Source organism: Schistocerca serialis, unplaced genomic scaffold (assembly GCF_023864345.2).
Source record: "Schistocerca serialis cubense isolate TAMUIC-IGC-003099 unplaced genomic scaffold, iqSchSeri2.2 HiC_scaffold_1343, whole genome shotgun sequence".
Taxonomy (NCBI): Eukaryota; Metazoa; Arthropoda; class Insecta; order Orthoptera; family Acrididae; genus Schistocerca; species Schistocerca serialis.
This window is the reverse complement of record NW_026047562.1, coordinates 4372214-4391371: the sequence shown is the minus strand read 5'-3', so window position 1 is coordinate 4391371 and position 19158 is coordinate 4372214. Positions and strand designations below refer to the sequence as shown.

General features: G+C 40.3%; 1 protein-coding gene across 1 annotated transcript in view; it reads left to right on the top strand.

Annotated features, from left to right (window-relative positions):
- The window catches only part of LOC126439774 (uncharacterized), a 113482-nt gene that overhangs the window by 80877 nt on the left and 13447 nt on the right, over positions 1 to 19158 (top strand). The window contains exon 10 of the mRNA XM_050090597.1: positions 5393 to 5601. Coding sequence (XP_049946554.1) covers positions 5393 to 5601 — 209 coding nt within the window. The remainder of the gene's footprint in view (positions 1 to 5392; positions 5602 to 19158) is intronic.

Here is a 19158-nt window from a genome sequence, read left to right as displayed (position 1 = left end):
ACGTTTTCCGAAAATTGTGTTGAGCAGCTAGTTCGGCAGCCAGCACAAACAGGCAGGACCTTATCGATGGCGTCAGCATAGAGATGGGGATTAGTGATCATGATGTCATCATAGCGACTATGGTTACGAAAGTCAGTAAATCAGTCAAGAACGCTAGGAGAGTTGATATGCAGTTGTCAGCGTCTCACTTAGACAGTAAAATACAATCATTTAATTCCAGAATTATGGCCATAGAGGAATTATGGCTAAAGTTTAAAGAGATTGTAAATCGTGATCCGGAAAAGTATGCGCCTACTAAGTGGATCAAGGGCGGAAAAGACTGATCGTGCTTTAATAACAAAATTCGGAAAATGCTGAGGAACGAAAGGCTGTTACATTCTCGGTTCAAAAGAGAACGCGCAAATGAGGACAGCAATACTTGTAGATATTCGTGCGTCTGTGAAAAGATCTGTGCGCGAAGCATACAACTGCTACCACCGGAGAACCGGAAAAAGTTTTCCTCCTCTGCAAAATCGTTAAGTGGATCTAACGCTTCCATTACAGTCACACGTTGACCAGTCTGCTTTGGCGCTAGAATATTCCAAAAGGAAGGCCGAAGTTAAAAATTCCTCGTTTAAGGAATCGTTCACGCAGGAGAATGGTACAAACGTGCCGTCGCTTGACCATCGCACAGAGTCCCGTATGGAAATCATAGTAATGAGTACCGCTGGCGTAGAGAAACAGCTGAAACAGCTGAAAATAAATAAGTGGCAATGCCTAGGTGGAATGCCAGTTTGGTTTTACAGAGAGTAGTGTACTTCACTGGCCCCTTACTTAGCTTGCATTTACCGCGAATCTTGCGATCAGCGCTAAGAACCAAGCGAATGGAAAAAAGTGCAAGTGAAGAAAGGTAAAAGAACGGACTCACAAAATTACAGACCAATATCCCTAACACATGTTTGCTGCAGAATCCTTGAACATACTCTCAGTTCGAACATAATCAACTTTCTTCAGACTAAGAAGCTTATGTGCACAAATCAACACGGTTTTGGTAAGCATCGCTTCTGTGAAACTCACCTTTTCCTTTTCTTGCATGATGCACTGAAAGCTATGGATGAAGGGCAACAGGAAGATTCCATATTTCTAGATTTCTCGAAAGCATTTGACACGGTGTCCCATTGCGGGGTGATAACGGAAGAACGAGCACATGGAATAAGTTGAGTGACTGCAGGTTGACACAAGATGACGTCGACAAAATTTCTAGTTGGTGTGATGAATGGCAGGTGGCTCTTGCTGTAGAAGAAAGCGGATGAGTAGAAAAAACGAACCCGTAATATCCGGATACGGCATTCCAAGTGTCCTGCTTACCACAGTCGCTTCGTTGAAATATCTGGGCGTAATGTTGCGAAGCGAGATGAAATGGAATAAACATGTGAGGATTCTGGTAGGAAAGGCGAACGGTCGGCTTGGGTTTATTGGGAGAGTTTTGTGAAAGTGTGGTTCGTATGTAAGGGAGACCCTGTGTAGGACGCCAGAGCGACTTCTTGTTCAGCATTGCTCGAGTGTTTGGGATCTGCTCCAGGTCGGATAGAGAGAAGACATCGAAACAATTCAGGGGGAGCAGGTAGATTTCTTACCGGAGTTTCGATCAGCATGCAAGTGTTACGTATATGTTTCAGGAGCTCAGCAGGGAATTGTTGGAGGGAAGAAGACACTCATTTCGAAGAAAACAACTGAGAAAGTTAAGAGAATCGGCACTTGAAGCTGGCTGCAGAACGATCCTAATGACGCGAGCATACATTTCTGGTAGGGACCACGAAGACGAGATATGAGGAATTACGGCTCCTAAGGAGGCATATAGACAGGCGTCTGTCCCTCGCTCTGTCAGCGAGCGGAACAGGAGAGGAAACGACTAGTTGCGGAACAGGGTACCCTCCGCCACGCACCGCACGGTGGCTTGCGGATTATGTATGTAGATGTAGATACAAAGGACGATAGTTGAGAGGAATTATTCGTTTCATGTCCGTAAATTTAGTGAAATCATTTTTGTCTTGGTTTCATTTGAAATCGTGAGGTTTTATCTATTCTATTTCATTTGTTTGGTCTTATGACTGCATGCATGAGGGTTGTGGTGTAATAGGTGGCCCCAGTTGTGTGTAGAGAAGGACATTGACAGGAGTTTATGACGGCGGTGACGAATGTGGATGTGGTTGGAACTTCTGGCTCCGGCAGTGGTGCGGGCGTTGGGGCGGGCCGCGGTTTGGGGCTGGCGACTGTGTTGGCGACAGAGCCAGCGGCAGAGGCTGCTGGAGAGGGAGTCGACGGTGGCGCAGGTGGCGGCGACGGTGGTGGAGCATTTGACGCAGGCAGTGGCGAAGGAGCTGCCGGACTACGGCTCTCTGTGAGTGGTGAAGCAATGAAGACGACGGCGAAGGGTGGGAGATGATCGGCGAAGAACCACTGGGAGAGTCCATGTGAGAGCTGAGGTGCTGGCGAAGTATAGTGGGGCGTGTCAGCAAAACGGAGGATATACTTCGTACTGGAAATTTTGGGAGGACATTTTGAGGTTTACATGAGTAAAGCGAGTCAGAGAATATACTCCAGCCGAGAATGTGCTCATCGCGAGTAAAAGGGTGAGGGATGTTGCTCAAAACAAATAACGTTCTCCGATTTCGTGTTAACAAAACTAGAGGAGCTTCTCACAACCGGAAAATATTGAAACGAGATCTGTAGCACTCTTCGGGCTGAGGGGCAACAGCGGCAGTGGTGCAGCTTAGGTACCGCCCTCCTAGTCCAGGCAGCGCACCATTTCGTGTCTCTTCTGTAGTTCACGTATCGCCATTTACAGTCGGTCATTTCTAAATTCCGCCAATCCACTTCGTTACTGGACTCGCATGGTACGTTCAGTAATGGCTCCAGCACTACAGGCCAAAGCCGCCTATAGCACACTGACCCTGCCTCTGAACGCAAATTGTCGACGATTGCCTTCCGTGGCAGTGGTCTGCCCCGCTTGTCGACACTCCAGCTCCATGTGGCGACTATTTATTGCGTCCTCTGTTGATTTGCCACTTTGTGTTGCAACGCACTTGCTCCTAAACTGAATATGGCAGTCAGTTTTGTATCATTATAGCAGTGTAGTACATTCGCAACTGTCCAGAAGTTTCGAGATTTTCTTTAGAGCTTGTTTCAGTGGATATTGTTTGTTCACTTCCTTGCTGCATTTAAATCCGTTCTTTCGTTGCCTTGTGGAATGAACGACTCTATTACGTCAAAAACAGCCCTTTCCCGAAATTCTTCCCCAACCAAATCTCCGTATAATGTTTATTCAGATCATTGTCAGTATGCACGTACATCCTCCATCTGTGGCGTAGAAATGATGATTTTCATCACGGCACGGATTCTGAGTCCCAGCTTGTCAGTGGAGTAGGTGTGGTACTGTAGCTCCAAGCAGAACAGCGTGCTGGTGTACGTCACGTGGAAATGATTTGCGAGCCTTAGCACCATGGCACCACATGTCTTATGGGAGGCACTGCTTTCCGGTCAAACTGGGGACCCAAACATCACACGGAACTCATAATGATGCAGCTTCATGCTTTAACTGACAACATCGTTTTCAAGTAACAGTGATAACAAAAGACCGTACTACAAGGAGTAGAGGGAGTAATGATTGTTCTGCATTGTATCTGGCAGTATGGAAACTTTCCATCGTTGATGGGCTATAGGGAATGCAGTCGTAGATTAATCAGGAAAAAATTGTCTCATACCCGATTCTGAGGGCTCCATTCTCATCATAAGATGTACCTGACACAGATGCATCGAATCGATGTACGGAACACTGACCTTAGGACAAAGTTTTACGGCCAACAATTTCTGTATGATAATTTTCACTGCCAAACTAGAGACCCGCGCCAACCAATCACGAAGCGAGACGGAGCGAATGCTTCAGAGCCAAGTAAACAAACATTTTTATGCAATATTACGTCAGCAGACATGTACTTCTGCACGTCAAGCATAACAGTGTGAGATGGTGGGATGCACACTGCCGGATGTAAGCAGAAACATTATAAAAATGCCACAACTGATAAGGGTATAATGAGTAAAACGAAAGACCTATTGTGAAATAAACACATGTTCGGTATTTGCAAAGACGGTTTTGAAATAGCTTAAGTCATCCTTAGCCGTTGGATTGGCTGAAAGGGACTGAATAAGTGGACCTGCTTGACGGTACACTCACGTCTGTCCATAGAGCTCTTCTTCCTGTGGGAGTTCTGCTTTCAGCTGTCATACAGTCTTTACGGAAAGTTATCGCAGATGTCACATCACCTAAAGCACATAGGAAACTCCCTGGCCGGTTAGAGTCGTGTTCGGATCCGCGGCGTGCACTTTCCACTGCAGAGTGAGGATTCGCCCAGGAAGCAACTCGCGAGGCCTCTGGTCACTGCAGTCCCCATCCTTCCGGGAGCGCTGGTCCCGCCAGCCGTGCAGGGGAGCTTCTGTGACGGCTGGGAGGCAGCGGCTGAGCTACTGGCGGAAGTAGGGCTGTGACGGCGGCTCTCGGTTCGTGCCTGGCTAGCTCGATGTCTATCTTTTTAAGGACGTCATAATCGCCATTGACTTTAAAAATTATTTGTTTTACTATTGCAGTTTCGACCTTTCGACCCATTTTCAAGTGGTAATGTGGAAGATTTTGCTTCAGCTCATGACAGACATGTCTACACGTCAGCGTCTAAAATCATCTATAACAAATTTGAACTAGTCATATCGTTAACATAAATATCAAATGTTCACTCTCTTGCAATGCATACGAAATTCTTCTTTAAAGAAAAGAGGTATTCTGCGGCAAGCGCTGCAGCTCTGCTGTTTGATGTGCCTGAAACAAGTTAAAACGATATAGCAGCACAGAACGGAGTGGATGATCTGCAAGAAATAGTTATAATCGGTGTCTCACTCTAGTGCTCCGAAATCTAAAGACGAAATCTCAATGCGCTAAAATGCTAAAAAGACCAATGGATTTGCGATTGTTTGCTGTGTTACTATGTATCCTTTAAATAATGAAATAGTTGTAGGTTTGTGTCCCAGTCTGGCACACAGTACTCATCTGCCAGGAAGTTTCTAATCCACTGCTGAGTGGAAATCCGTTCTGGATACTTTTAGCCGCGCGGGATTAGCCGAGCGGTGTGGGGCGCTTCAGTCATGGGGTGCGCGGCTGGTCCCGGCGGAGTTTCGAGCCCTCCCTCGGGCATTGGTGTGTGTGAGGATAATTTAGGTTAAGTAGTGTGCAAGCTTACGGACTGACGGCCTTAGCAGTTAAGTCCCATAAAATTTCACACACATCTTTGGATACTTGTACGTTCTTGCATAAACTATACATGCTAGGTTTTCAACTTTTAACCTCGCACCTTGTGTGCTACAGGCGGCCGCTGTTGAGTGAACGCCTGCTGCGCTATCAGCCGTGGAGCCTCTCCTCTGACGACGACTTCAGTGCGCTGTGCAAGGAGCGGCAGCCAGAGGCGTCGCAAATGTTCAGCCTCGCTGACGAACTGTACGCCTTCCATCGTCTCTACTGGTACACTGCAGCTGAGTACATCGATTCATTCTACAAAGATGATTTCAAGATTGTAGGTAAGTTTAATACTGGGACCCGGCCACTTCATGGTTATGCGCTGACAAGTGTTCAAGTTGTTCGAGGAATGAAATTCAAATATCCTTCTGAATATGTAGTTTTAGCTCTTGCGTGATTTTGCATGCCACGCAAGGTGATCTCTGGTGCTCTTTCCAAAGTCAGTGTTCACATTCCTCGGCAACTCTCCGTCTGGATCTATGACAAGTTTATGTGACACAAAGCTCATAGGTGTACCCCCACCTCCTCGTGGCCCGTGAAGGTTTCGATGCCGGCGATGTACAGAGGCTGTGTGATGTTTTGGAGACGTTACTCAAGTGCCAGCTCGCTGCTAATGATTGTGCAACACACTCGAAACAAGTGGGTGTCTCACAAATAATGTTTGCAGCCTCAGGCTAACAGGCGACCACCTCACCTGGAGTGTCTGCCAGTGTCTGTACACTGAACAACTCGTCTCCCTCCCGTAGGAGGCACGCAACCTCTAAAACAGGGCCCATCCCACAGCACTTTGGACACCGTCTCTGAACGCCAGTGCAGATAAGACCTTCATATATGTGCGACACGTGCCTCATATAAAAAAGTGTTCCTTCTTATCTTCTATAAACGCTCTAAAATTCTGTACACGTAGTTTTTTTTTTTCAGACTTAGTCTAAGGCTTGTTTTAAAAATGGCGAATGGTTTCTGCAACTTAACGGCTACAGACAAGCTAATGTTTAGTCAATACTGTAACGTGTAGTGTTCTACATTTCTCATCTATGATCCTGGCATGATACTTTTCGTATTTACTAATTTTCTTTGACGAACAATATTTCGATTTGTAGCAGAACAGTTAATTGTATGAGGTACACTGTTAATATTATCCTTTGAAGTGTCAATACTATGAACTGTAGTAGAACTGAGGAAACACTGTATTTTCAGCTATCAAACCTGTCTGGTAATCAACTCTATTTGTTCGAATCACTATATTCTTTAAATTTATTATTTTGCTCTCGTTGCTGGACTTTATCTCTTACTCGATCATCTATCTATCGTTGCACCAGACATGAAACGAGCTGTAATCGTCCATTCATTTCTTTCTTTGTAACTGTCTGATAGCTTCTTGTTCGGTAGGGGGTAACTCCACTTAAATGAGAGGAAGGGGGGACAGTGGGCTTGTGCTCCCTCAGCGGAATAATTATTTATGCCTGCCGTTGTCACTCTTGACCGCTTCAGGCAATCGAACTTGCAGGGTTCTAATTGGTAGTAAACCGACTAATTAAAAAACTAAGGTGGTCGAAAAGGGTTACAACACATAAAGAAGTAAGTTATCATAAGAATATGCGTATATTAGAACCAGGGACTGTAATACTGCGAAGAACGGTCTTTACAAAATTTCGGCTGCAGCCGATAATTTACTGCAGACACTCATAAGAATAATAGTGGCACATAAACGGAAATACGCATTGTTAGCAAGTTACTAAACAGGCAGACTTTTACCCCATCTCTTTCTAGACTCAGCTGCGCTCGGCAGCAAGTCTATAAGTATGACTGAAATTGTTATGGACACCGAGAACAAACGTGTGAGCTGTAGTTGATGTTTCTATTCCACGCGAGTAGCGACAAGATATTAAAGAATGAGCAGCGACAAGAGCTTACAGAGTTGTGGACAACTAGCCGTTTGTCTGGAAGCTAACTTTAAGCCCGACATTGAAGATATCTTAAGGGGAAATTTGTTGTGATAATCCAGAGAGATCGGAGAGATCGTGGCAGTTCGGTCGAGATAGGGAGGGGGGAGGGGGGGGGGGGGGAGTGAGAGAAAGAAGAAACGGGTGCGAATCTCTTCTGAGCACGTGGCGATGTTGGAGATGGCTTGCGACATCCAGCAGGCTGCTACAACGGCCCTGTCTGAAAGAGTTGCCCTCGCCACTATTAAAACCGTGGTGCTTTACTGTCGGCTGTTTTACGCATCACTGTCCAGCAGAACTAGATGCTTGCCCACAACAGACCAACGTATCAGGAACTGAGTCCTGATTTGCTGTCGCTGCCATTGTGTAAAATCAACTAAATCGCAAATCCAAGCCTACAGATGTCAAAAATACTTCCTGTGTGACGACTATCTGACCCAGTATCGCAGAACCACCTGGCCTACCCCAATTACAAACAAGACCAGTCCAAGTTGCAAATTTTTATTTTTTATTCATTCGATGATTTGTTTCGGACCGAGACCCATTTTCAAATCACCATAACATAGTCGAAAATGGCATTTCCGAAGATGTCAAACACGTGCAATGAACATTTACAGTGCATGCAGATAACTCATCGAATGAACAAAACCTCGGAACGGTTTTTCGTTCACTGATTACGAGAAGTTGCTGACCCAAACTACAGCAGCATACTGGAAGTTCGTAAAACCACCCATGTTAACTGTGCCCAATGTACAATCCTTGCACAACTACATCATCTACACAGCCTCAACTCGAATGATCTAATAAATATAAAGTAAACGCATTATTCACGACACTAAACTTACATTCCGCATCCCAACAACTACGTGCACTGCATCCTCACCATCAAAGATACTGAGTTCAGGTCCACAGTTTTCTACACCGTCAGTCGAGCTCACCGTCATCATCTCAACAGTTTTTTGTGTCGCATCCCTAACATGAAAGACGTCCAGTTTAGAACCACTGTTTTCCACAACATTCACTCTCTTTCAACGTCCACATATCGTCCAACAGATGACGATAACAGCCACAGTCACCTTCCATTTTAACATCCAAGTCACCTGTTCCAAAAAGCAATCCAACTTTATCTTCAGCCACACCAAAACATCAGCTTAAAACCTATACCTAACCTTGTTTCGCCACATAAAACATCAAGACAAAGCAGCAGCATAGCATTCCATCCATATGTCTGTTCCCTCAGCTCCAACGAGATCTTCATCACTCACATGTTATCTCAATGCTACAACATACTTTAATGAAAATTGTTACAGTCTCATAACACAGTCCCAGTCACTATACACTCTACAAAGCACAGATAATTTCTACAACATAGAATCAGATGGTACTGCCAATGGGTGCTTGTGAGATATCCTGATACCAGCACCTCATTCTGCAGATCAGAAACCCTGGGATTGGTGATACACACGAACAAAAACACTGCCACATTTTCCATAAACTGAACAATCTATTGAAAAAGGATTCATTCTCCTCTCATCCATAACAACCACACGTTACCAAACAACCTCAACAAGCCAGACTCAGTGCTTCATACCTTATAGATATACTCACTGTATCTAATGACTGCTCGACAATTCGGTACATACAATTTCACACAAATACGACCACCATATCTCTTGTTCCCTGTTTAAAATTCCTGTATATAACACCACAAAACGAATTAAATATAGCATTTACAACACAAGACTATAAAGCCACACATTTTGTGAGCGTGTGGGTTGGTGCTATTCTGTCATTCTGCGCAACAGATTAATCTGAGATGTACCCTTTACCCTTTGGCCCCTGCAAGATGCAATTTCCACCCCCACACTACTACAGAAGTCAGACGGACACTCCTAACGTTCTAAAGAGAAATTCCTGAAAAACTTTCGGCAATAAATACCTTCTGGAGTCGTCCACTGTGAGGAAATGACACAAAAATTCACAAAATGTCTTACGTAACTAGTGGGATACTTGGGTACTGGAGTAGTGCTAGTTAGTGTAAGATAAACATGAAAGTAACGAAAATTATTATTTATTTTGCAAAAATTCTGAGAAATCACAATAGCACTTTTAGTTATGAATTGAACACGTTATTTGCGGGTTCTTTTCAGAATGTGAAGTTACCTCTTAAGGATAGGATTCGCTAATGAAATTTCTATACAAAGTTTAAGACTGTTATACTTGGCAGAATGGCTGAGAGCCACACCTACTCAACTTGAATAATTATCGGTTAGAATGTTGCTAGGCACATTTGAGGCTGTCACGTGTGATATGCAGTGAAGGGTACTGTTGTGAAGGAAATGTGGGGGTCGCAAGAGCTGCAGCTGTGATGACTGCTGTCTGCGCCGCTCGCTGCCGAAAATAAGATAACTCTCGTTCTATCTGAATTGACCTTCGGCAATCAAACTCTCCCTGCACCTTGATGAAGTCAAGGACTCCTATTCGCCCCTAGTCTATTGGCGTGCGACAGAGGTGCTCTCCCAGTGAAGTACTGAGGAGAGAATTGTTCCTCATTCTTTGAGTACATGTACAAGCGCGCACGCTCTCGTTACATGTTCTCGCTCCAAGAGCGACAACAGAACGGCCCCTCTGCACGCCAGACGTGAAGGGGGATATCTTTCGATCTCTTCCATTACTCCTTCAGCTCAAGGCGTCAAAAATATCGTCTGCCAATCAGCATTGCTCTTCTAAAACGTGAAACATGTATGTAACGCAGCAGCGATGGCGAGACATTGTAGCATCTGTGACCAGAGAGTTTGCGCTTGACCGCGCGAGTGTTGCGAGCAGTTCGCTAGTTGTCGCTATGCAGAGCTGTACTCTGTCTGTAGTCGTGGAAGTCGGTAGCTCGGTTTAGTTGGGTGCAGTTCGCTAGTAGTAGTCGTGCAGTGCAGTACGCTAATAGTCGTCATGGAGAGCGGTTGGTCAGTAGTAGCAGCCCAGTGCGGTTGTGTGATGTAGGCGGTCGGCAACACTGGTCAAGATGGTGAATAAGGTATACTGTTAATTAATATAATCATTAGATAATGAAAAATTTTATTTATTGTAATTATTCTCCAACAAGCCCCCCAATAATAATTTTTATTTCAAAAGCATTTTTTCAAAAATTTGATTTTTTATTGAACTAAAGATTTCGTTGCACTTCCCATTTCATTCCACTTCTTTTGAAGAAAAATTTCACTAAAATCACAAAAAAAGAGAATATTATTATTTGCAATGCAGTTCCTCCAAGCGGTGCGCAACAACAAGAGCAGAAATGTGACATCCATTTATTCTGAGGTAAGACTTTAACTCTGATTGTTTTACACAAGGCCAAAGACCGATATTTCGGTTTAATTGAATTTTCTTATCACTGAATGGACTTTAATTTTTTTTATGAAAAACTTATATTTGAGTCAGATTGCGAATTTCACATTTTGTTGCCATTGTCAGTACATTTCATTGTGGGCAGGTTACACTTAGAGCAGTGTCCATTAGCACTCATAATTAAATATTGTCATATTTCATTTTCCTTTTAAATTACGGTGGGGAGGTTACACTTGGCGACACCCAGTCCAGGATCGTATTTCGTTGAGAGTCTTTTGAACAACAGTCAGATATCTGCTCTTATTTGCTTAGATATAATTAGGATTTGGCGCAACGCTTTTAATAATATTGTGACTTTTTTTCTACAGGTCAACGGCAATTTGTTGCTTTGTTGTATTTGTGTGTTGCTTTTGCATTGTGCTTATTTATTTTGTGAATAATTTTGACTATTGTTAAAATGCCGCGAAAGACTGTGAATAGTGTATCGCGAGGTATTATGAATGAAATTACCGACCCAAACAACTTTGCCGATAGGACATGCGACACGCAGTGTAATGATGACAATCCTGCGTTCACTAACAATCAGTGCATTCCAACCACTAATGATGACTTTCACCTTAATGATGAACAAACGAACTCAATTGTCTCGTCTGTTAATTTGACGACAATTGATGACGCGGAGCGGTCTATAGTAATGAGCGCTGCCGAGCTTAACACACCCGATTTAGAAAATCTAAGTAACGTACAGACAAATTTGTCTAATGAAAATGAACAGGATGCACAAAGTAGGACAGATTTATTTAATTCCGAAACAATGACTGATAGTATACATTTGACTGACAAACCTTTTTGTAAATCTCAAAATGACCAAATGGTTACAGAAAGTGAAACAATTCCAGATCCACTATTGAACAGCACAGAGAATAGAAATGCTGACCTTGAGTCGAATCCAATTATGGCTTTGTTGCGACAAATGAGTAAACAACAGAATGAAAATTTCAAACAACTTAGGGAAGATAACAAACACTTAAATGAAAAACTTGACAAAAATGCCGAAGATCTCAAACAACTTCGTGAACAGTACAAACAGCGGAAGGAAATGATGAATAATTATTTCGAACAACTTAATGAAAGTTTTGACAACCATTACAAACAACTTAGCGAAACAATTAATGAAAGTTTCAAACTGACGAACGAAAAACAAGACAACCTTAACGAACGGAGCAGACAAGTTAGTGAACAGAATACAGCTATTACCGTGCAATGTCGGGACAATAAAGTACAATTACGTGTAGATACTAAGACTTGTGCTAATAACAGTAATGAAGAAGTTGGCACTGTTGCACAAGAATTAAGTAGCACACGTGTAGACACAACAGAATCACATAAAGACGGGATTAATGCAGTCACCAAACAATGCCGTAAAAACGCAGTACAGATACGCGACGAGTTTAATTTGAAGTCATTGGAAGTTTCACACACTCCGAATACGGAAGTCAATAATAAAAGTGAACGACAGAACAACCAAAATGTCGAAAGTGTTACAGTAACAGAATTAAAAACTATTTCAGTCACCAATAACACATCACAACAGACGCCACTTGATGAACATTTGTCTGACTTACGCAGCGTGTATAATGTGAGCAATTTACAGCAACTACGCGACTTAAAATCCGAAAAGCCACGCGACTTAAAATCTGAAAAGCTACGTAACTTGAAGTACGAAACGACACAGACGAACAGACTTTCACACAAACCTGAACGTGTTCTCAAATTCAGTGACGAGAACGTTAATTATAAGCAATTTGCATTTGTAAGAAAATCTAAGGAATTTAATAATGACAGCGTACAGGTACACGCTTTGCACTGTATACGACAATTTATCTTTGTACATTCACCGCTATTACCTGTAATGCAGAAGCTAGCTTTGAACCTGATGCAACAATTTGCTATTGTATTTTCATCAGCATTACGTATTATGCAGAAACTGCAGTTAGCAAGAATACAGCGATTTACTTTTGGAATTTTACCGCTATTGCCTGTAACGCAAAAACTAAAATTTATTTGCAGTGCGTAATAGACCTCAGGGGATTCATTACGCTTTAATGAATATGCGCCGTAGCGAGCATAGGGCCCCGAGCTGTAGTAGTGCTGTTTCATCTTTAGTTTTCTGCACTGCTGCCTTTTCTTCTACTATCCTTTATATCTATCAAAACTGCTCTTTAACTATTGCTCTACCTAGAATTAAGAAAAATGACTAAAGAAAACCCGATATGACAAATTTTTACCGAATGTGACAATTTTCATTAGGCACTTCAGAACTACCGCCGTAATTTTAATATCAGATAAAATTTTAATCATCAGTATGTGTAAAATTTTTGAGCAATCGCAACCACATTTTTGTAACAATAGATGTTTTTCACCACAATAGCATGAAAGTCAACCGCTTAGCATACCTAACCAACAATGCAGTCTACAAGGTCAACCAAACTTTAATGTTTCGCCGCGTGCACGTATAGTCCCTGGTATAACAAATAGTAACGCATGGCAACAAAAAAAATAACAGACAACACACCATTTCAATTCCTATCGCAATGCGCCGTATAGAAATTACTATCATGACAGACGTAAAAATAACGAGCACAATTTTCAGCGTACATTTAATAACAGTCGATCTTATGAGCAGCAACAACATATTATGATGAATGAAACAGACAATAGGTGTCATCGATAGCGTAACACGTCAGTAAGAAATAACAGAACAGTTCATATAGTGGATATGCCACAATATTCTCCCGTAAATAACAGCACGTACGATAGAATTTGACCATATACAGTACAGGTTTCATATTCCAGTAACGTAAGCAATAATTTTGACACGCAGAATCTTCTTCACGAAAATGTTATTAATTTTGACGCTATCCGACACACGTTTGCATTAAGGACAGAATTACGACGTATGTAGACGACATTCTTATCGCAGAAGCTAACTGGTGTGAACACAATCTGATTCTTGAACAACTGTTACAAACTTTTCATGCACAAGGACTTACAGTTAATCTTAGTAAATCGCACTTTGGCAAAACTTCTATAAAATTTCTTGGACACGTAATTTCAGCAGAAGGCATTGCACCAGATCCGGAAAAACTTCAAGCTCTACGTGACATTACTGTTCCGACGACAAAAAAGCAATTACGCAGTTTTTTGGGCTTAATTAACTTTTTTCGTAAATTTATTCATCATTCTGCTTTAGACACGCCTAGACTATGCCAAGTAACAGGTAAAAATACTATTTGGTCTTGGGATAAGCAAGCACACTCTGAATTCATGAACCTGAAACATGCTCTGTTGAATGCTCCACTTTTATCGCACCCAGATCTTAGTAGAAATTTTTCCATTGCCACTGACAGTTCCAACACCGCTTTAGACGTACACATTTTCCAGGAAATTGAAGAAGATGGTTCAATAGTAATTAAAAACATCGCATTTGCAAGCCGCATTTTGTCACCCGCTGAACGAAATTATTCCGTTACAGAACTTGAAACATTATGTGTTGTATGGGCTTTTACGCGATTTCGGCACTTTCTTTATGGCAGACATACCACCGTTTACACAGACCACAGAGCCATACAATTTTTGCTTTCAGCTAAATTTACTCACGATAGATTAAGTAGATGGAAACTATATTTACAGGAATTTAATTTTACAATAGTTCACATTCCCGGCACGCAAAATGTTATAGCAGACGCACTATCGCGTTCTCTCGGCAACAATCAGCAAGACGAAGCAACCAACTTCTGCAAAACAAATTTCAGTGTCATGTACATTCAACAAGTTGCATTTGAAAACTTTATTTCATCGTCATTACAGGACATAGCACGAGAACAGAATAAAGACAATGTGTGGAAAGAAATTAAACACCTTTGGCAAGATAAGAATAATGTTACGATTAGGAACCACTACACTGTACGCAATGACATTTTGTTTCGCCGCTCTCATCCTGACAGCAACAATTGGTTATTATGCATTCCTGACGAACTGGTTAACAAATTAATCTGGTACACTCATCTAAGTTACGCACATTACGGAGCACGAAAATGTTTTCTTATACTGAGACAGAACTGTTATTTTTCTAACATGGAGAAACGTATACGACGAGTTTTAGCGTCTTGTAAAATTTGCCAGAAAGCTAAATCAGACACCACTTCACATATTCCTCCATTATATCCCATTATACCTGTTAAATTAAGACATATGGCCGCAGTAGATATTTTTGGTCCGATTCCGAGAACTAACAGAGGTTTTTGCTACATCTTTGTCGCTGTTGAGCTCACTTCAAAATTTGTTACTTTCACTCCGTTACGCAAAGCTACTGCTAAAACTGTTTCGAAAGCATTTGTAAAACATTTTCTATCTCATGTAGGGCATGTAATGAAAGTAATTTCTGACAATGGATCTCAATTTCGTAGTACCATATGGACACGCATGTTACGAGCTAGAAACATTTCTCCGATCTATATATCCAAGTACCACGCTTCTTCGAACCCCTGTGAAAGATTAATGAAAGAAATTGGTAAACTGTGTAGAATATACTGCCACAAAAGACATATTGATTGGGATACACACATACTCTCATTCCAAGATGTAATTAATTCCATTCCAAATGAATCCACTATGCTATCTCCGACTGTTATACTGAAAAATGCTGAACCACCTAACAAAATTAAAGAATTAATAACATTTCCTACATCTCGTCGATTACGACACCACGAAATAATTGACATTGCGCTGAACAACATCAAACGTGCCGCAGAGCGCCGGAGAAGACAGCAAAAACAGGTTTGTACACGCCGAGACTTTCACGTTGGACAGAAGATATTAGTACGTACACACTATTTATCCAGCAAATTAAAAGGTAAGTGCAGTAAATTTGAACTTCTATACGCAGGTCCATATCGGATTCGCAGCATCCCTCACCCCAATGTTGTACACGTCGAAACTTTGAGAACCAGAAAATCGAAAGGCAATCACCATATCTCAAACATTAAACCGTTTATTGAGTGAAACCACTGTATGATTCAACACATTATGATGCCATTTACTAATGCAATTATTTCACCTTACTAATTACTGATGATTATCGTATTTTTTCTTGGCAAGTGCCCGGCAAGGTAAGGTTAGCAGGTCGCTTTTCTTGTCGTTACACATCAGACCGTGCACATTTTTCCTTTTTTTTGTGTATGATTATACTCCAGTTTTATTTGTATGTATTGTGAAATAGTTGAGATATAACACACACCAGTTGACTTTGACATTTTTTTTTTTGCCCTATGACATCTCAAGATCGTGACTGTTTTAAATTTTTTGCTGCTGCATTGTATTATTCTGTGTACATTTTGCATCTGAACACTGTCAATGTCTTTGACATATTACGTTTTCTGTCATGTTATGCTGTATGGTTAATTGTGTCACCATAAACCAGTCATTATTTAGTGGGTATAGGATTTACATGCAGGACATTTATCTTTGTTCATCAATTTCAGAAAGAAATGATGCATGTAAGAAATAAAGTCAACAGAAATGGGAATTTCACCTACGGAATAAACGAAAGGAGATGCAATAACTTTATGAGGAAGAGTAAATGGATCAGGATTGGCAGGCATTAACAAGAATATACAATACTCATCACAGAATAGCAGTCTTAACTAATTTTTTCTTTCAGAATACAAGGTGATTGATGCAGGCTGTCAGAGAGAACTACACATCTTAGTTTTAGTGATGAAATATGTTAGAGTTAAGGAATAGTTGGATAATGAGTAATGAAGTGATTTTTTTGCAGATGATAATGAATACTGATGAATAATGATGAAGAATATGGTATTATGAATAATGAAATTTTTCTTTACAGGTGATGATAATAGTGAAGTTATGATGATATGGATAATGAAGTTTTCTTTACAGATGAGGATAATGTTGAAGTTATGTATTTATGCTACGTAGTTATTTAAGTATTTGTTGCAGTTTGTTTTGACAGCAGGTGTTACATTGCATAGTATGATGACAGAAAGTTTTGGAAAGGACAGCTATGGAACACATTTTTATACACATTTCACTACCTGTTAATTCGAGGTTCACTACTTTTCAGCATACTAATGCGTTTCTTCTTTCAGGTCAATAATCCGTTTTTGTATTTTTTCCAGGAGAAGCTTTTCATGATACTTACTAAACCTGTTACTTATTATACCTGTTCTAGTACTTGCATTTTTATTTTTTACCCATTTGTGTTTATCATTTATGAATGTGATCACATATACTGCCTTGTTGCATAACCTTGCTACAGCTGACTCATGACGAATGACGTTACCTATCCTCATTTGCAGCAATAGGTCAAAGCAAATATTGTTATGCCTCAGCAATTAATTAACGATCCCAACGCAATGCATTGCTAACAAAAAAAAAAAAAATGTATTACCAGTCCCAAGTAGTGATACCAGTTTGAGAAAATTCTGAATAATACTGATTAGCTCTGAATAGTATGTCACTTGAGTAATGACTTCTTAATGAGACAAAAAAAAAGTATATATTTAAAATAATGCTTTGTCACTAGTTAGTAACTGCCACTGTTTATTGTAATGAGACTACTTATAATGCCTATGATTACTAATGCTATGACTAATTAACTGATTTTAATAATGACTTTGTAATGATCTGAATACTACTGAAGGAGAAACACTGTTTATTGTAATGAGACTACTTATAATGCCTGTGATTATTAATGCTATGACTGTAATTAACTGTTTTTAATAATGACTTCGTAATGATCTGAATAATACTGAATGATGAACTATGTTTTATTCTATTCAATACTTGCTGGCCACTGAGTGCCAATAATTAATGTCACTCGATGAATTGTTATTAATTATGCCATTAATTAGCTCTTGTTTTCGATGTTCATACTTTGTAATTGGAAATGAATGTGACTGTTTAATAATGCTTTGTAATTAGGAAAAGGCTAATAATTAATACTATTAGAATGACAAATGATTAATTAACTGTAATTAGGAGAAGACTAATAATTCTTACTATTGGAATGACAAATGATTAATTAACGACAAATGATTAATTACTGTAATTAGACAAATGATTAATTAACGACAAATGATTAATTAACTGTAATTAGACAAATGATTAATTAACGACAAATGATTAATTAACTGTAATTAGGAAAAGGCTAATGATTATTATTGGAATGACAAATGATTAATTAACTGTAATTAGGAGAAGGTTAATGATTCTTAATTACACTCTGTGACTGAAAAGAATGCGATTATTTGTAACCAGGAAAAGAAGGCTACTGATTCCATGTAAAACAATTAATGAACATTTTTCTGTAATACTAAATACTTGGTACAGAAATGTTCAATAACTGGGCTATGAATGCCACAAACTAATTAAGTCTCTAATTGTCAATATTATGTGACATGATGTCCTTCACCTCATAAGCTGACTACCCTGAATTATTGCAATGTCCATTTGTCCTGTTTATCCTAGTGATCATGGAGCACTATATTTGGTTTTGCACTAATTCTACGTTGGTGCGCCTTGTAAGAGCGTGGTGTTGACACGACATGCTGTCCACCACCGTGAGCGATGAAGACGTTATTATGGTCGCACTGTTTGGTGTACCTAATGTACTGCCAAAATGAAAACATGGAATATTACTACGACAATTCAGTGTCTTGGGTACGCTGATAAATTCTGATGGGACAAGAACTTCAAGTTGTGTCACTTGGTGTTGCACTTCTGTGGAAAGATATGGACTTTCAGAGCAGCTGTGTGCAATCTAAAGTGCTACAACCATGATGCAATCCTTCCCTTTCCTATCCTGATTCTTGTCACATAAAGAAAAAAAAAAATTTTTTTTTGGTAACATCATTTATGTTCATAGGTTATACATTTTTCGATTTGTTGAATTCCAGTGCGAGTACACTTGTGACACTGGTCGACATGATTTTTTTGCCATTATGTTTATTTGTTGTGAAAATGCTAAAGACATTTCTCCAGTGCGTGTGCACTTTGGACATGATTTTTTGTCATTATGTTTATTTATTGCGAAAATGCTGAAGACATTTTTCGATTTGTTCTGAAGTACAGTATACAGTATACGTATGTACACTCTTGTCTTTTATATTGTATATACATTTTTATTTTTATGATATGTTCTGAACTACAGTGCATGTGCACTTCTGTTAGGTGTTAATATGTTTTCTACTGAACTTCAGTGCCTGTACACTTATCTCATTTTTCAATATGTTTTCTACTATTCTGTATATTCAATACTTTAATGCGAATGCACTTATGCCATTTGTTACTAATTGTATATACATTTCATCAATTACTGATATGTTCTCAACTGCAGTGCATGTGCACTCATGTCACTTGTCAACATAATATTTTTTACCAGTCTGTTTATTTGTTCTGAATATGCTAAAGAATTTTTTCAGTGCCTGTGCACTTTGTTATCTGTCAAATAATTTGTATATACTTTTCTGA